This window comes from Mesoplodon densirostris, chromosome 2, assembly GCF_025265405.1.
Source record: "Mesoplodon densirostris isolate mMesDen1 chromosome 2, mMesDen1 primary haplotype, whole genome shotgun sequence".
Classification (NCBI taxonomy): domain Eukaryota; kingdom Metazoa; phylum Chordata; class Mammalia; order Artiodactyla; family Ziphiidae; genus Mesoplodon; species Mesoplodon densirostris.
The window spans coordinates 61,893,211-61,913,901 of record NC_082662.1 but is presented as its reverse complement, the minus strand read 5'-3'; the positions used below and the strand labels follow the sequence as shown (position 1 = coordinate 61,913,901).

General features: G+C 34.2%; 1 protein-coding gene across 2 annotated transcripts in view; it reads right to left on the bottom strand.

The window, feature by feature from the left end:
• LRRC7 (leucine rich repeat containing 7) overlaps window positions 1-20,691 on the bottom strand; it is a 497,427-nt gene that overhangs the window by 381,855 nt on the left and 94,881 nt on the right. For both annotated transcript variants that reach the window (XM_060089953.1, XM_060089952.1), the window contains exon 2: window positions 3,557-3,654. In XM_060089953.1, coding sequence (XP_059945936.1) covers window positions 3,557-3,654 — 98 coding nt within the window. The remainder of the gene's footprint in view (window positions 1-3,556; window positions 3,655-20,691) is intronic.

Here is a 20,691-nt window from a genome sequence, read left to right as displayed (position 1 = left end):
CCAATTGAGTTCATGATGAAACTTCAGCCTGGTAAGACCCTGAGGCAGAGAACCTAGACAAGCCCTACCTGGATTCTTGACCCAAAGAAACTGTGAGATAAAGTGTTTTAAGCCAGTAAGTTTGTGGTAATTTATTACATAGCAATATAAAACTAATATAGCATCATAAAGAGACTATTAGTGGTCTGAATGAAAGCCGTTTCAGCAGAGTGATTGGGTAGGAGCCAGACTGCATTGATTTGGAGGAATGAGTCGGGGGTAAGTAAATGGAGTGAGTATAGATAACTCCTTTGAGAAGTTAGCCTGAGAACAGTCTGAGAATGTAGGGCTGTAGCTGAATGGTGCTTTGGTTTTGAGGACAAAGTTTTTATTTTTATTTTTTAATGGTAAGTAACTTGAACATACTTAAAAGTCTGTCTTTTACAAGAATCAATTTTTACTGAAAGTTTGCTTGACTATGTTAAATGCAATATAGCTAGATATAATTCACATGAAATAATTGGTTAAGAGCTATGTCTGGTGACCTAATGTTGATATTAATATTGATAATATTGTAAAAACTATAAAAGATTATAAAAGACAGCAGTATGAAATCTGTTATTTAGCAAAATCCTCTTATTTGCAATATCTCCAAATTCAAGAGGGCTCACCTTGCATCTGGAGGATCCTATTGCCTGAGTCAAGTTCCACTATTCTTTCAATTCTCAGTAAAACAAAGCCACTATCATTTGGCTTTCTATGATGATTTTCTAAGGTGGCAGCTTTCCATGAGAACTGACCAGTAAGTCTTGGTCTAGATCCCATGTTGAATTTGTAGAATCATAGGGAAAGAACTTGTGTGAGACAAATTACTATCTAACACGAATTACTATCTAACATTGCTGCAAGAATTCCAGCTTTATGTCATTTGTTTACAACCTGTTCCTTGTTTTATATTATTATTTCTAAAAATAGTGGTTATAATTTCTGTAGATTTTCATTTCTATGATCAAAACATGCTTTCTATTCTCAGATGGTTAGTTTGAAAAAAGAAGAACAATAATAATAAATGAAGCGGAAGAGAGAGAGGAGGAAAATAATTTGCCACGTCCCAAGTTCTATACCAGGTACTTAATAAAAATCTTCCTTAATTCTCCAAATAACCCTTCAAGGTAGGCTCTTTAATTAATCTCATTTTTCAAATAAGTAAACTGAGTCTTAGATTAAGGAAATAATACCCAGGGTCCTGCAGCTGTTCATTAGGTGTCACATTAGAACACCCTTATGGTGACTTTAAAGTTAATGTCTTAATTAACTACTATATTGCTCCTATTCTAAAAAAGAGGATTCTTTCTTAGGGAGTTAACAGTGGTCTGTACAGGACAAGAAGGACCGTTCATTAAACTAACAAGGGATAATGAAGACCTCTCTGGCAGGGAATAATACTTTACATGTTTCTCATTTCTCATTATGTCTTTCCATGTTTAATAACATAGTCAATCCAGCTGAGCTCCTGTAGTGATATTTCAAAAATTGTCCTGACTGCCACGATTCAATTGTTGAGGACTTGCTTGTTACAACACAGGAAACAGTTATATTATGTATCTTACGTTATAAAACAATAAGACTTAACTCTGAAATATGTCTATCATTAGTCTTTTGTATCCATGGTGATTTAATGTCATCTTGCTGTCAGTCATTTGACTTAGGCTAGTGGTTTTCAGACTGGAGCTTTCATCAGAGTCTCCTGTAGGGCTTCTTCGAAACACACAGATTACTGGATCCGACTCTCAGACATTTGGATTCAGTAGATGTGGTTTGTAGACCTTAAAATTTGTGTTTCTTACAAGTTCCCAGATGCTGCTAATGCTGCTGCTGGTCTGAAGACCACACTTTGAGAACCACTCACCCAGACCAGGGTTTTAAAACTTTTTCTGTAAAGAATCAGGTATATACTTTTGGCTTTGTGGACCATATAGTCTCTGTCACACTGCTTAACTCTTTCTTTGCCATGGAAAGCAGCCATACACAATACCTAAATAAGTAGGAGATGGCTGTGTTTCAATAAAATTTTATTTACAGAAACAGGTGTCGGGATAGATTTGGTAAATGGACCATAGGTGGTCAACCTCTGGCACAGACCAACTCAGTATAAGAGGCCTGAAAAATAACTTTGTATATATTAAATATACTCTGTGACTCCATGAGAATCAACTATAGATTTATCCACAAAAACCCTTCCTAAGTTTCTAAATAAAATCTGCAGAACTATAACAGAGACTAAGCTGATTGTGTTAAACCAGCACAGAGGAGAAACCCCAAAGCTTTCCTATGAACCCAATAAAAAAGCAATAGTTTTATGCACGAGTCTGAATCTTATAAACAGTTTTTGTTCTAACATGCCCATGAACTATAACTTCATTTTCAAATTTTAGTTTTAATTGGATATTGTTTATAATGCTAGAAACTATAAATATACCAAATAAAAGAAAACTAACACTATATTGAATGACATAGATGCCAACCCAATCAGATTATCTATTGACTTTATAATAAAATGAAACAAAACAAAGGTACTCTACTTGCCAGAAGTGTGCCCAGATTTAATATATTTGGTCTTTACCTGGAATGGTGTACTTCAAACTAATTTAAAATGACAATATAACCCTAAAAATCTACTAAACTATATACGCCAGTGAACCCACTGCATTAGCTCTATGGTTACAAAATGTAAACAAACTCCTGTAAAAAGACATCATTCAGAAATTTTTTTCTGAATTTTTGTCATAATGGATTGTGATTTAGAACCCTGAAAATAATTAGATGCAAGTGCCACGAGGAAAGCTAGTATTATGGGTCATCTTATAAACTTAAAATGCAAGTATTATGTTAAACATCTCCAACAATGCTATATTTAGATGCAATATTTAGATAAAATCTCTACAATTATATATTGTAACATTTTGATAATTTAAAGATGGATTAAAATGGCTCTCTGAGGGGATACATGACTTATTTCAAAATCTTTTCCTAAATTCGATTAAATCAAATGTTTCATTTTGATGAAAGGATTTAGATTTGCTACTAGACATTTATTCTTTAGTCTAATGAAGTTGTTTTCAAAGAGTCCTCAGTTTAAAAAAAAAAGGGTTGAAATAGAATTGTGGTCAAATGACACTGGAAAATGTTCACTTTAAACACACTAAAAGTTTTTTGTTTTGTTTTTGTTTTTTTGTTTTTTTACTTCAGGACTCTTTGGAAATAATATTTATGGTACAGATATCTAAGAAAGATGTGGTAAATTGTGTAGCTTTTTCCAATCTCATTTGAACATGGAACCAAATTATTAGTAGAGCATTTTGAAGTACAAGAGAAACACTTAAGAAAACAATGTTCTTAGTGCCTGAATCCAGGTACCATATGATATCTTTTTAAAAATAAATTCAATTAGAATCAACAAGTATTTGTTAAGTACCTCTGTTATTTGACTTATCACTTAAAGGTTAACGTTTTACTTTTACTATGCCACTCACCTAAGTCTATCTAGAACGTAGTTAAACCTATTAAACATACTTACACTCCTCTTCAGGCCTCTTCCGAAGGGCTGCACGAACTTCTTTACAAGGACTTCTCTGATATTGTGGGGGATTCCTTCCCCTTATTAGGTTCTCCATCCTACAGGAGGGAATTAACAGAATATTTTAATACCAAAATCTTGATAAATTTTAACAAGTTAAATGGTTTAAATCAAGAGTCAACAATTCAGGTAGATCACACCATTAAGAGTATCTAGCAAGGAGTAAGACAGTAGGGAGTGGCAGTGAATGTGGTAAACTGGAGAGTGCTTGACTTTTCTTAGACATTCCAATTTTAAAAATATAAAAACACATGTGGATGAAACTCATACGCACAGTCTCCAGTTAGAGACTGTTATGGACTGAATGTTTGTGTCCCCATCCCCTCCACTCTTCCAACCCTTCCCCTCCACCCCCCCATTCATATGTTGAAACTCTAATCCCCAGGGTAATGGTATTTGGATGTGGAACCCTTGATAGGTAACTAGGTTTAGTTGAGGTCATGAGGGTGGGACACGCATGATGGAATTAGTATTTTTATAAGATGAGGAAGAGAGACCAGAGCTCATTCTCCCCTGCCATATGAGGACACAGTGAGAAGTTAGTCATCTACAAACCAGGAAGAGGGCTTGCACCAGGAACAGAATCTGCTGGTGCCTTGATAGTAGGCTTCTAAGACTCCAAAACTGTTAGAAATAAATGTCTATTGTTTCAGCCACCCAGTCTTTGGTATTTTGTTATAGTCCAAACTAAGTCAGAGACCCATTAACTAAAGAATGATTACTTATAAAGCAAACACATTTATCAAAAATCAGATTACCCTTTAGAAAGAAAGATCATATCTTTCACCAACATTCTGAATACCAGTTTTCAGGAGTTTTAATTGCTGCTTTCCTCTGTGCTAATGATTAAATTGGGAGGAGTTTTCTAATTCTAATCATTGTGCCTTCTTGAAAATATGGTTAATATAAAGTGCACTTCTCAGTTACTTCTGATGCTGACAACCAGAAAATAATAATAAATGGACCAAATGCAACTTGGGTTGGCATATTAAACAGCATATACTCTGTGGTTAGTATTTTCTGGTTTTAGTAAACCTTACAGTTTTGTGCCACCAATGCACACTCTGCTTATTTTGAAAACATTAAACAACTATTGAGTGTTTAGGATTTGAAAATTCAGAACAAAACAATGATATTTATCAGTTTAAAAATATAAACATAGCTTTTAACATCTACATAATTATTCTAATGGGATATCACTGGTTTTAACAAACATGCTGGCTAATAGCATGTATTGAAAATGGTGTGGTTGTTGTAGGTTATGGTGGTAGAAGGTCTCCTAGGGTGAGTAGTACAGAGAATTATATTTCTAGTGTCTAGAGAGGAAATTGGGAAAGGATAATCCAATAAAATCAATATGTAAAATGGTGTGAAATATGAGATAAATAACCTTTCGTACTGGAAGAATAACATAACACTATTTCTGTGAGAAGCTGTCACCGGTTCTTAGAAATACTTTTCCAAATACACTTCCTTAAATCAAACCATTCATAGGTAGGGACTACTTTATATTCGTGTGTATGCTCACTCATATGCCCATGCTTGTGTATGTAAAGTACAAAAAAACATTTCTCAATGTGTGATGATAACTTGAAACTTAGTTTCACTTGAAGATCATTTCAAGTGAGAGAAAGAGTTCAAGGTTATAATAATATAATGACAGGAAATCAAGTGAAAACCTCAAGAGTTTAAGACATAATTTGCTTTAGTACTATATATGGGGGCAAAATTAATCTTCCAGGACCACCCCTGCAGTTTCAGTACAAGGATTAGCCATGTAAATTATATAAAATGTTCTAGATTCTGACTCGAATTAATTCAATGCACTATTTTGATTACATGTTTCAGAAAATACATGAAGTTTCATGATGATATAATAACAATTTAAGTGAACTTTAGTTAATCACTAGTATTTACAAGCTCAAGATAGTAAAATACAACAAACATAACCTACAAATGCAAGTATCTACATAAAATTGTGATTTAATTTTAAAAACCAATTAGTCATCATGATTATACAGATGAGGATGACAACTTACCCTAGTTGGAAATCTATGTAAACCAGTCTCTTAGATAGGCTATTACTTTTCCTTTTATGTATCTGACTATAGAGAATGTGAAAACAAAAATGGTCTAGTTGATTTTGATGTAATTATATTTGAGGGTATGTCAGAAAAACTAAAATACAAGTTAGAAAGTACTGCCAAAGGCTCCAGGAGAGTTTCACTTACATGGTTGCTATTGGCATCAAAGATCACCAAGAATCATGGTGCCCAAATGTTGCATTATGGGAATGCTCACAAGCAGATATGCAAGAGATTATGCAATGTTAGCAATGCCGCATAGTTTAACTGTGATGAGCCTAGGTTCTGGAATAGACTGCCTGGGCTAAACTCCCATTCTGTCTCTTAAAGGATGATTTTAGGGAAAGATACTTAGCTATTTTATACCTTAATTTTCTCAGCAATAAATAGGGATAACATTAGCTACCTCATAGGATGGTTGTGAGGATTAAATACGTTAATAGTGTACATGTGCTTATACTGTGTCCGCCACGATACAAGAGCTCAGCAAGTGTAGTTATTATTAATAATAATTATCCCAAATAAAAATGAAATCATATACTAAAATTTTAAATGTCTGGTATGTTAGGAGAAATATGAAAACTAGCCTTTAATAAAGAAAAAGAACAGATGACACTGTTGAGAAAAAAAATTCTGGCTAAACAATGTTCTGGTTATTGGAAAAATACAAAACATCCATGCACATAAATGGCCAATTTTCAAAATGAAGAACTTAATAAACTGTATTTCATTTTATTCAGTAAGATTTAAAGGATTACTCTATGACAATCTTCCAAGGATACTCAGATGGATAAAAGTGGGCTGGTATCCTCATTAATTAATTAAAGTGCTAAATAACTTATTCTTTCTTAGAGAGTTCAGAAGATGTTACAAAACTGTATAGTGCCCTTTGACCTTAGCAAGAACAATGAATATATCTTACAATGTATTACCATTTATCATTTATTCCATCTAATCCTTACCACAACCTTCTGAAAGGACATTTTGAAGATGAGGAAGCTAATGTTCAAAAATGTTCAGTGACCTGATCCTGGCCACACAGGAATTAAGAGGTGCAACTGAGATTTAATCAAGGTTTTCTGATTTTTTAAATCTTTTTCTAGTTGCTTTTTAACCCACTATTTCCATGAGTCTATGATTAGCTATAGATAATTTCACTAAGAGACTAAATGCTTGTGATTCTACTATATCATGCTTATTTAATTTTGATGGAATTCTTATTGAACATAATATTAATATTTAAATTAGTATATACTCATATATAAATTGTATATATTACATTAAATATAATACTACACAAATATATATATTTGTAAAAATGTTTATCTGCTAATTACATGTTGAGTTTTTTATCATTTAGCTTTTTTCATTGAAATGTTTGCTTCTATTAGTGATATTTTAAGTTTTTAGAACCACGAAAAAGATAACTGGGGTCAAGGAAACTCACTGTAAACTAAAATACAACACAGTAATAGATGAATAAAATTAAAATAGCACTAAAAGTCATTGAAATGCTAAATGTTACACCCAGTGGAAAATACACTTTGAATAAAATTAAATGTTTTATACAGCAATGTTCATGTCCAAACTATTATATAACTCTGAGACTTCCATCCTCTTGAGATTACACTTCTGGCCACTTGAACTCTTCCACCAGTGTCAGCTATGATCTACAGTTTGCATTAGATGGTCAGACAAAATGACCAAGAATGAAGTCTTAGAGCACAGCCGGGACACAGCAAAGATGCTATTCTAGCTACTCTCAAGCTTGGCATGTCACCAGAGGGAATGTGTTAATAGTTCCAGCAAGGAGAGATTAAGTGTGATAACCACAGGCAAGACAGATGCTCTAACAACTCACTGAAGAGCTCTGAAAAGTGCAGCCTACATGTCAACTGCTGGGAAGAAATAGGGGCATCCAGATTAATATCAAACAGCATGAAAAAGCAATCAGAGGCTATAAGCAACAGTATCCACAACTCTCTTGGTGGTGTCTCCAAAATTTAGGTCACAAAATCATCTGCAGAGCTTTATACAACTACAGATTCCCCCATTCCCAGTACTAAAGATTTCCATTCAGTAGACTGGGGTCAGGCCCAGGTAGATATATTTTTCAACATTAATCAAGTACTTCTAAAGTAGCCTTACACTGGTCCCAATACTGGCATTGGGAACCCCTGTAAATAAAAATATATATATACTTGAAGAGGTAGGAAAGGGAAGTTCAGTGAATTCATTCTGCTGATACAGAGGTGAGGTGAGGGCCTAGTGAGGAGGCTGCAGTTAGGATAGGTACTATCAAAAATGAAAAGAGTAGCCAAAGCAAAAGACTCAAAGGTTTGCCAAGTTGGCTGGAAGTCAACTAGATGAACCTGGAGGCTGACCATTTATAATGCTGATCATCTCAACAGTGAATTGATTTCCTCTACCAAGCTTTGGCAGACTCAGCTGGATCAGAGAATAAGTCTGGATTGACCTAGAATTGTGGATTGGGTTGATGGTCTGGCCAGTGAATAAAGCAAGGGAAGCATGGGTGAAAATATGGATGAAGTGGATTTACTCAGTATGGAGGAGGAAGAGGAAGAACGATTGAGTGCCTGGAGGAAAAGAGAGTTCGACTAAGAAAATAGAGGTATCAGGTATTGGTATTTCTAAATGTCTATTATGTGCCAGGTGATTTATTAGGTTCTTTATATATATTACTCATGCTATTCTTATTTTTTTCATGGCTAATCTGAGGCTCAGTGATGTTAAATAACTTGCTTAGGATCACACAGCAAGTGCAAAAATTAGAATTTAAATCCAGATCTGACTCCAGAGCCCATGGGGTTAGCTACTATGTGGACTGTGTAACAGAAATTTCTTTAATGGTGCCAATGCTCAGTATCTGTGCTGTCCAGTACAGTAGCTGCTAGACATATACACAGTATATTCCCACTTGGAATGTGGCTAGTGTGACCAAGGAGCTGAATTTGTAATTTCTAAAATTTGATTGAATTTTAGTTTATTTAAATTTCAATTTCAATATGACAAGTAATCACTCTATTAGACAGCATTGCATATCTAGAAGGCCCTATTAACTTAGCACATGACTGGTGAAAATCCAGTTCTCCACTGAAGACCTCTAAATTAAAGTCAACATGAGCAGGAAAGTAAAGTTATGGAAAAGTATTCTGTATGAGGATCTTTTGGAGACAAATAAACAACTTAACTTCTCACTGTAGAACTGGCTTACAGTAACCCCCTAGGAGCTTCCTTGCAAAAACACACTTTTCATGCAACTATGGTTTTCAATTATGGAGCTCTCCTCCTAGCACATTGAAGTACCTTGGATACTCACTTGAAACTTCTTCCTATCTCAGGGACTTCTTACATGCTGCTTCCTTTGCCTCAAATGATCTTCCTCCTATTATCTAAATAACTCCTAATCACTGTTCCAATCTTCACTATAACATGACTTTTTAAGAGAGTTTTCTTTAACTCCTTCATCTAACTAGATCTCCAAATATAGTTCAACCCTGCAGCCTAGAATTTTCTATCATAGCACTTATCACATATTGCAATTACATATCAGACTTCTGGATTTCTGTTTAATGCCTGCCTTTCTCCTGAACTGTAAGTTCCATGGAGGCACAGACAATGTCAGTTTTATTCTCCATTCTATTGGAGAATTTAGTACGGTGCTTCATGTTCATACTCGTTGCTTGAATGAATCTATCTCTCCTAATCTTGCCATAACGGAAAATAGATGATGCTGGGATCATTCTGTGTGACCTAGGTGGTCAACCTAGTGAGTGGCCTTTCAAATACTGTGGCTATCATACCTTTACCCCCAACTCATGTGCTTCCTCTCAGTCATTCATTGGCACCCCTAACACTTTCCTAGTAGGCCATCACCTTGCACTGAACAGCCTCTCACCACCCTACTCTGCACCAGCTGCCAAGCATGAACAGACATTGGATAGCAGGTTAAATTGCCCCAGGTTCCCTTTGCTGCAAGACCAAGGAGATGAGAGGGGGAGGAGGAGACAAGATAGATAGAACATCAGGAGCTGCTCTCCTCAGGGTGATGCATCCCTGTGGGGACTTTCTCCAGCAGAACCAGGGGAATTCCCTGTGTTCCCACAGGTAGATTACAGGGGATTATGTGTAATGAAAAGAGATTTTATCATGACATCAAAAAATCGATTAAAAAGCAAAATCAACTTGTTTTGCTTACAAGATTCCAACTATATAGAGGCTATTTTTCTCCCTCATTGAACTTATTACTATACTTGCTGCTTTATGAGCACAACTCAGACTGGAAGTATGTAGTGCTTAATGGGTCTATTTGATAATTAGACAACTTAGATAAGCCCCTAAATGACGTTCAGTGCACAAGTAATGAATTGAGTATTTGCAAACCCCTTTGCTTTGTGGTCTGTAGGCTTCCTAAGACTCCTTAAGGAAATTTTAAAAAATCTGTAAACTAGATATAAAATAAATTACAAAGAGTAAATATCCTTAACTTATTACTTTCTAGGAAAGTAAAAATTCCAATTTTGTGTTAATAATTATCTTTAATTAAACAATCTGAAATAAATGCAGACATTTTTCAAAAAATCAGACGGGCATTTCATTGAGCATTTATTTAACTTGATTATAAGCAGAATTGGACACAATAAGCTACACACCTATAAATAAACACACTCTTTTATATTTAGAGTGACAATCTACATGAGTAGGAAGCTTAGTAAGATCTATAATAAAATATGGTAGCATTTGTTGCCTTCAAATTGACAATGAATGTACAGGAGCATTTCTTTTAAAGTACAATGGCATACAATATTGACTACAATCTGAAATTTCATCCAATTAGTTCTGGGGTAAAGAGGGTACTACCTTTCAATTAGTCGGAGTCCAAAGTTTAAAGTGTCTATAGTGACATAAGTCAAAGATCTTTTTCTTTCCATAGCTACTCCATCTTTCTTGGTATTCCTTAGCACAGTGCCTAGACTATGGTAAATGCCCCATAAATATTTAATTAATGATTTAATGGATGGATGATTGAAGTCTGCTCCTTCCTGGCAGTAATATTTGGAAGATTTTCATTTTTCATTCCAAATTTTACCCATCCTTGAAGATATATTTTTAAGTTCCAATTCTACTAAGAAACAAATCCAACCACTTCAAATATACTCAGTGCTTGCCTTCCGAATCTTCTATATGATATTTATTAAATGTTTGGAAGTGTAACCGGTGATTTTCTAGCTAGTATTATTCTTCAGTTCAATGTTTGAAATGAAGAATTACTCATCTGTATTACTCATATAGATTCTAGACCATTTGAGGGCTTTGACATAACACACTACAGTTGTTGAAATACTTCCATATAATTTATTTCATTTCATTTTCTTGACAATTCTGAAGTAGGTATCAGTGCATTACTATTTATAGATGAGACAACAGGAAGTCTGAGCAATTAAGTGACATATGCAGAGTAACACAGGAGGGCCAGAGGAAGGACTTGAACTCTGGTCTTTGGACTCCTAAAATGCAGTTTTCATTTCATAATGTTGAGAAAATATTATCAGTCTTTTCTTTTTTCTAATGTCTAGTGGATCATAAAGCAGTTCTCTTACTGAGTTGTAGGTGTTCACTAAACCTTAAAATATGGAATATTTATGTTATTGTGATTTTGACTTACACGTCTACAAGTCTAAAAACTAAATAGAAATAATTAATGGAAAATAAAAATATAAATAAATAAATAAATAAATAAAATAATAAGAATTTAAAAAATGAAAGTGTGCTTAAGCCTGCATATGGGAAAAGGAAGATTAAGATTGCTCTATTATTTTTAGAAATAATAATTAGTAGTCTGTTCTACCCAGGAAAAGAGAATAATAAGGGACAGCATGCTGTGACCATCCATCTTTACAACGTTCTAAAGCCAAGTAACCCCCCAGCACTTCAGAATTCCTTCGTTGGCTTTGAATTCAAGAAAAAAGAGGAAAGAGTTGAAAAAGCAGTGGAAAGTGTTCTTGCTTTATCACTGAGCTGCTGTTTCTTTCTTTCTTTTCTTTTTTTTTTCCTTTTTATGGAAAGTTGAGCCTGAATTCAGCACAGTGAAACAATCTCCAAACCAAACTAAAACTATGCATGCATATTAAGCATAAGGTAGCCATTAAAAAGTCTCAAGTGTTTATAAAGATCCAATTTGAACTGCAAATGACAGTGCAAAAATAATCAATACCCAATTATCTCAGTCAAATATTTTGAGTTGATATTTAATAAGGACAAACTGGATGAAATTAAACAGCAATATTGTTGCAGGAAAAAAAAATCACATCTTAACTACACTTAAACTGCTTGGAAACAGAGTGAAATGCCTAGCATAACAAAATGATAGGTAAAGCACTGTCCACTTGGAAAAGAGCCAGATGCCTGATTTTTAAGGTCAGTGACGATTTACCAAATATTCAAGGATCATCAATAGTCTCAAAGGAGAAACTTGTTTTTACGTTGCCATGTCACACATTTAGGGGATGACAAATATAACAGTATTGTTTTCACCTTTTTTCAAGAAAATAGAATTCAAAATAGATGGGTATCATTATGGACTTGAAAATGTAGATTCTACCTTTTCTAAATGATAAATCAAAACTGGAATGTGAATGGTATATAATTTACTCTATAGAGGTTGTAGCAAACAACTGTTCCATGAAAATCTATGAAATTAATGAGAAGAGCTTGGGTAGCAATGGGAAGAAAAAAGTCCAGCTCCTCATAAATTCAGGAAGCACACTATTACAAAATTCTAGTTTAAATTGATTTACTTTCCTCCTATTTAAAAGAAAAAAATCTTTGTAGTTTTTACCCTCACAAAAAGTAGTACTATATCAGAAGTCTGTTATCTTTATGAAGGTATTTTATTAACAAATTGAACTGGTACAAAGAATAACAATCTTCCCTCAGTGAATCTCCTTACAGAAATAAGTGAGTTACATGAAATATTTAGGAATATGTTCATTGCCAAAATCACACACACACACACACACACACACACACACATACACAAAACATTAAGTTCACTAAAATCAGAGTTATTCAGAAAATAAATCCCTTAAAGCTATGTATATCAAGTAGATGAATTAATAAAATATTTGCCTATAAAAAGGAATGACATTCACAGGATGGAAAAAATGTAAAGAAGGCATAATAAGAAATAAATCAATACATCCAAAATATTCAAAACGTGTTTAGTTTACTCTTAAAAGCAAAAACAGAGCTGGCAATGTAGAAGAAATATATCAATTAAAAATGGTTAGAATTCTTGAAAAAGTTCTAACGTTGAATCAACATAATTATGCAAAGATAAAATTGATGCTAAAAAATACAGAAAAATTCTAGTGCTTTAATAAGATTATTAACACTCAGGTTTTAATACTATTACCAAAATTATATCTGAACTGTCCATCATTTTTAAAATTTAAGAGCATATGGAAACTATTTATTTAAAAATTTGTATTTTGAATACCATGAAATACAGAGATACAATATAATTACCTACCATCTAGAAATTAATACAATATAATATATATTTATAAGTCCAGTCAGATTCCTTTTCTCCATTCTTTCTTTCCTTCCCCCACACACTTTGACTCTAAAGATTGAGGAAAATACCTGTCAATATTTGGGTTTCATGGTTTTCAGTCAACATTTATGAAATGAGAATACTAATGCCACCGGAATATAGAATCATCTCTCCTCTGGAAAGTCTTCTGTGATTTCACCCACCTCCCCAACTATCTTCTGTCTCTCTGTCCTATTATGGGATCCTACACATATGTCTTACTGCCTCAGCCTCCACTAAAAATCCCTGAGGACAGAAGTTGTATCATTCCTGGGGATCTAGCACAATTCACTGAACATAGAAGAAATTAAATATTCATTTTAAATGATTGAATGAATGAGTGGTGTGAGGAATAAATGTATGTCCTGTACTGCTCTAATGTGATCTACAGTTATACAACCTCTTCATATATATTATTTATTCCTCATAAAGAGACTATGGGCTTAATATTTTACAGATGAAGAAATTGAGACTCACTTCCCCAAGGTCAGCAGCAAAGCCAGACTAACGTCTAGACTTTCTGATTCCTGCTGCCCTTTGTACCTGAGCACAGCTGCCTAAATGAAGGCTCTGCTCATTTCCAGATGATTCCACTTTCACCTGGAGCCCCATTAAGTCTCAGAGGAGGGACTACTACCATATATGGCAGTTGTTTAGATGCAGAAAAAAAATGTGTGTGGAAGGACTTAATTATTTCTCAAGAAAAGCATATACTCCTTTCTCTAAGTGAAATAGGGAGAGTTGGCAAATATGAAGTAATATTATCTTCCAAATGTGCATAAATATCTAAACATATACTATAATGTATAATGCAAATGACATCACAATCTTTTAATCAGGCATGTAAAGATCAAGTTCTTCCCGAGAGTTCTGCCTTCAGCCTGTTATCCTGCATCCTATCTCTGAGTAACCTCTTTTTGGTAGTTGTAGCCCACAGGCCAATGGCTCTGTCACTGGACTGAGATTTTTGAATGTTAGGACAATGTTGCCCTAGTAAATTCTGTAGAATTGTCACACATGGCACAGAGACACAGAAGATACTCAGCATTTTTATGACTGAGTACTGGGTTTGATGGCTATCATTCTTATTGATGAGAAAAAAGAAAACTTCATAATCAGAATCATATTTGTAATTTCTAGGATGTCTTAAAGCACAAATACTTTCAATCTCTTAGTATTTTATACTAAGATGAGAAAAAATGGAACATCTTGTATCTTTTACTAAGGAAAGAAGGGTCAAGATGACTCATCTATTCCGGAAGATAGGTTTCTGGGAAAAACCCAATTTAGTTTCTATTTGAGACTGAGTGAGTACCTGAACAGCCTGAACCACTCAGATGGACATCACATAATTACGTGCCAATTCTAGGAGCATTTAGAAGCACCTTTTGGCATTTTATAAAAATTTATGGGGTCACAACAAAGAATCATATCCCATGGAGCATAGCAATTTCACCTTGTAAGTCCTCACCTGGCATTTCCTTTCTCAGTTCCTTCCCTCTGCATGGCCAGAAGGGTTTACTTTTCTTTGTTTCCTTTTGCTTATCTTCTACTGGTTTCTTTTGTGGGTAAGTAAATACATTATCCACTAAAAGAATGTTAGAGCATATGTTCACAGCCTCTGTCATACAACCTTTGCTTCCCTATGGTCTACTATCAATTCAGCAGCCAGGGAGTCTTTTAAAATCATGAGTCAGATTGTGTCACTGTGTTGAGCCAGAAAGCTGAGGATTTCCCTTCTACTCAGAGCAAAAGCCAAAGTCCTTTACGATGGCCCATGAAGCCCTTTGTGTTCTGCTTCCTGTAACCTCTCCTCACATCCTCTCCTTCCCCTCTTAATCAGTTCTAATAGTTCATTCCTCCACTAACACTGACTCTGATTTACGGTGATTTATTGTGATTTTATATGATGCTATGCTATAAGACCTCTGTTAACACTGGCATCTTTGTATATATCAGAATTATATTGCTAAGAATATATAAAATTACTTTAGGCTCAAGTAAGAGCCATTAAATGCCCATGCTATCAGTATAAAAGTGATGAGTTAAAAAACAGCTGTTATAAGGTACACTAGAGAGAATCAATAAAATGGTATACAGATTTTAATAGATTCCCTCATTTTCAATATTAATAAACCAAATGAATTTATCTCACTTGGAAGAAATGTTCTGTGAAGAAGAATGGAGGATAAATAAATCCATGTATACTTGGTGAAGAACTTGAAATAAATGGATGGCCTAAAAGACAACATGATAAAAATAGGTGATTTCATCAGGACTATTCTAGACAAAATTTTCAAACAGGAAAAAATTCAACCGCATGAACCCTCAAATTTCTTTTTGTTCATTTTCCTCATTTCCTATGTTTTCTCTGCTTTAATTCTACCTAGTTTCTCTGAAGATCTGGGTAAGTCAATAACATCTTATGGTAGATTCATTCAATATTACCCCTTACAATATTTTATATGTAGAAGATACATAAGGCAAAAAATAATATGAATGCATTTTACTTATAGTGGTTCAGATGCATAGCACCTGGATGAAGGGGAGCCTTGGGAACACTTTTCAAATTGGACAATATAGGTAACCTTGGAATCTGATTCTACCTATGGTTCTATTGTTAGCCTGAAGTAATTCTACCTACAAGAAATATCTTGAAGTACTGGCAATCCTTTACATAAAATCATCTATTTAAAAGACAGTGGATTAAGATTTCAATAAACTGTTGTTTTAAACAAATAATTATAATGTTCTTGATTAGCTATTATACTTTAAAATATTATTATGCTCTTGGTATTTCAGATTAATCATAGAGTAACAATATTTCAGGAATGGTTCTCACTATTAGAAACATACAAGTGCTGGTGAAAAACTAGGTCAGTGTGAATATGGGTCAGTTACTAGTACCTCCTCGCACTCACAGACTCACAATGCAAGTACCTAATTCGGAGTCTACAACGGACTATGGATTCTTATGCCTTAATGAATCACCATGATTTTGCTTTTAATTGAATATTTATGTCTCCTACTTTCCTTTTCTTCCCTTAGTTTTTATAACTGTAAGGTAGTGAAGGATTATAGTAGTTATTTCTTGATGCTTTCCATTTTATTGTCACTAAAATGATTTATCTCTACTATCACTAATATCATAGACATTTATCAGCAGTTAATCAATCTTTAGGACCTAAAGGTTCTAATGAATGGAAACACCCTTTCGAAATTCTACTTTTTATATTGAGAGAAAGGTTTGTGCTACAAGATATTTTAAATAACCTAGAGAATCTTGTTAGGAAACTAAAGCCACGAGTGGATGACTTCACAATTTTTTTAAAATAATATTCTTTCTCATTTATCTACTACTATATACAAAATAAGCTAAATGTCATTCTTTCAAATGTTACACAGCAACAATCTTTTTGATGTTTTAATTACAAAATGAGTAACAGGTTGAGAAGCGATGTACTATTTCACACATAGGTCTTTAATTAGTCCTCTTGATATTTACTGCCGCTCTTTCTCTCTATTCTGTTTTCTGGATTAGTGGTTCTCAAATTTTGTACTGTGGATGACAAAATTTTCACTGGGGAAATGAGAAAAATAGGCAATATTTTGAGGCTTGCTTTAAGCAATCTTTTTGGTACTAAAATGTTCTTTCTCATAAATTGATGGTGATAATCAATGGTAAATCTGTCCTTATTATTCTAATAAAATGTCCCAATTAAAAAAAAATAGCATTGCTCTGTGAAATTCCAATGTCTGGGGACCACTGAATTGCATGATCTTGGGGAGGATCATGGCATTCTTGACCAACTTGATAAGTTGGAGGTTGGTGATACCTTTGCTTAGAGAAAATACAAAAAGCAAGGGGAGGTGCTTAGCACCATTCCTGGCACACAGCAGGCATTCCAAACATAGTAGCTGAGTGAATGTTAAGTGAATGAAAGCACAATTGTAAATATGGACAGATATATTTGAATATGTGTTGCCCAGTCAGAAGTTTTGCACACTGAATTGATTTTGAAGCCTATCTGCCTGGCAGCACTCTAACAATAAGCAGTATAATATGCACCAGTGAAATACAGAACCAAAGAAATACCAATAACTGATCCACATCATAAATACCCTTAACCAAAATCTATCTGAAGACCTAGGAGAGAAAAAGAAAAAAAGTATTTTCCTTCATAAATCCAGCTTAATTCCAGGAGAAAACTCAGAGGATAAAAATATCAAAAGATAAAACAATCTTTCTTGAATGTACCTTCCTTTACATGAAAATTTATTTTCTCATTCTTTTAGCAATCTTATTTTACATAGGAGTCTCTAAACATGATTATAGCTATATTTGCTAGTATTGAATGATACAATTCCTAAATCTTTGACTTAGAGTGGCATTTTCTTCTACAATGGCTAGCATTATTTAAATAGGCATTGGTTATTTTTACCAAAGTTAGATAAACAGATGCATTAATCAGATATTATATGTCTATTTTATGATCTATTTTGAAATAACTACCATCACTAAAACTAAGATTTTATTAGATGTTTTCCTCTGTGTTTATTAAAATAACAAACACATTCTTGATCAGAAAATCATGATGTGTTACTACAACATGAAAAAAATACATCATTTCATATTACAGATTTGTTTTGTGCATTTTAGCTGAAGTCTAATGTCTAGTAACCAGAAGGTATGGAAGAAAAGTGATCTTTAAATTGATTGTGTTATGGGCTGAACTGTGTCCCTCTCCAAATTCATATGTTAAAGTCCTAACTCCCCCGTACTTCAGAATGTAGCTATACTTGGAAATAGGGCCTTTAAAGAGATGACTAAGTTGAAATCAGGCTGTTAGGGTGAGCATTAGTCCAAAATGACTGATGTCCCTATAAAAAGAGGAGATTTGGACACACAAAGAGATACCAGGGGTATGCACAGAGAAAAGACCATGTGAGGACATAGTGCAAAGGCGGCTGCCTGCAAGGGAAGGAGAGAAGGCTCAGAAGAAATCAAACCTACTGCTACCTTGATCTTGGACTTCTAGCCTTCAGAACCTTGAGAAAATAAATTTATGTTATTTAAGCCATCTAGTCTGTGATATTTTGTCATGACATTCCTAGCAAATAATAAGGTCTTTTGTGCTAAAGGTTAATTGATTATTTTATTAACTAAGGTTTTAGATCTGATTACTGCCAAATGAGGAACTCTTTCCTGAGCTTGCCTTGGTCACTTTGGATTGAGATGGGAGAGAGACTGACTCTATGGTATGGGTGTTAAGTCAACATTTTAAAAAATTAGAATCATTTTAATATAAAAGCTTAACTCTTCAATAATCTCTCCTATAGTTTTGGAATTTTATATTAATATTAAATAGTTTTCTTTGGATAGGATTTTTTAAAATAAATAACACCAAGAGCAATAACTCTTAATAGGGGGTAAGTTAAATAGCTACAGTTGGTGTGGGAGTAGAGATAACTTCCCAGGTCAGAATCACAGCTACACTTTCTATTGGGCAAAATAAAAAGGCAATCTTTTTTATCTTGGAAAAAAATTAAGAAACATTGATCTAGAATGCTACTGTGAGTTTAACAGTGTTCATTGCAAAGTACTAAAAATATTCATGTTTACCTATCTTGTATTCAGTTATTGAGAAGCCTCAACTATCTGAATTATAGCTGAGACTATGCAAGGAAGCCAATAACAAAACAAAAATAACACCTCTAAATCTTAATAACAACAAACTTTGTTCTGAGACTCAAATGAGGTTATACATGTGAAACACTTACAGGAGTACTTGGTGCTCAGTAAGCAATCAATAAATTTAAGCTAATTTTATTCTAGTATAATATCAATATTTGTAATAATGGTACTTACACATGAGGAAAAGTTTAAACTATATTTATTCTATTTTATTGACAAAAGCAAAGAAAAATGTACACAACAGTTAGAAAAATGTCCATCAAATACTGTTCAACAAAATGGATGCTGAGGCTTAATAATGCACGTTCAGTGAATAAGCTGATAACCAAAATGTATTGCGAATGTATGATTACAGGAATTATATAACTCATTTTCTCCTCTCTGTAACCCTATGAGGTCAGCATTTCATGGAGGAGGGCATAACATTGTTCAAGGTCATTTGCAGCTAGAAAGTGGTGGAGCCAGAATTTGAATTCAGGCCATTTGGCTCTAGAGACCAAACTATTAACCAAGAGAATTGGACAACGTTTCTTTTAAAACTAAAATTTATTGTACCTATGTAATGCCTGTATGCTCTTATTTAACTTTCCAAACACCATTATCCAGTAACATTTTTCCCCTTCAGAAAAATATCACTTCCTAATTATGCTGGAAAAGTGAAAGTAATTGTAATACACAAGTGGTTTACCTGGAGCCTTCTCATTATAACCACCTGGGGAGGCATCTTTCACTTAGAATACAATGTTAATTGTGGCCTGTGGAATTGTGGATCCTGGCAACCATGGGTTACCACAGGCATTCACTAGGCCAGACTATCAACTCCAGAAAGTGGAAACTGAGCCATATTCACTAGCAGCCTCAATGTCAATCAAAGTGGTTAGGATAAAGAAGTACTCAATTTGATGAATGTTAGACTAGTGCTGGCATACGTTTTTGATAACCCAAGACCTTGAGTTTAAACTACAATGCATTATTTCAGGGGACGCTGGTCAACAAGAAAAAGTTACAATTCCACATAATGCAAATTAAACCAACTACCACATTGTTTCAAAGAGTATTAGTCAGCCCTAGTCCTGAAAGCTCATATAAAAAATGCTATATAACATTTTCTATTTTCAGGATAACTCATCAGGCCTTGTTAACATTATTGAAACACTTGCAGTTTTGTTCATATTATTACATAGCTTATTATTATTACAAAGTCATTAGGTCAACCTGATAGTTAATATACCATCTCATAAATTTAAGAACTCAAATTTTCATCAATCCTTAGAGCAAAGTTTGAGGGTAAAATTTCAAAACTTGACAAGTAAACAGGAATGCTTCCGTTTTGGTGGTTACTGTACTGTGAATTCTTTAAATTCTTAGAAGCATTCTAGTAGATGCCTTGTGCCCCTTTTTCCCCCTTTTTACTAATACAGCCCCAATTTTTCTCAAGGTAGTAGGTCTCAAACTCCTTTGACTCTAGGGGTGGCAATGGGACCCAGTCCAGGCTGATGTTCTGTAAGCCAAGATCACTAGGGGCTTCTGGGAAAGTTCTTTAAAAGAGACAGACTTGGTTGGGCTTTGTCTCTGTGTTTCTTCCCTTTGCCCTTTCTCTTCCTCTGGATTGTAACATGGGTATGACGGTAGAGATGGCCCATGCAAACGTGCAAGCAGTAAGCAGGGCAAAAGCCAAATG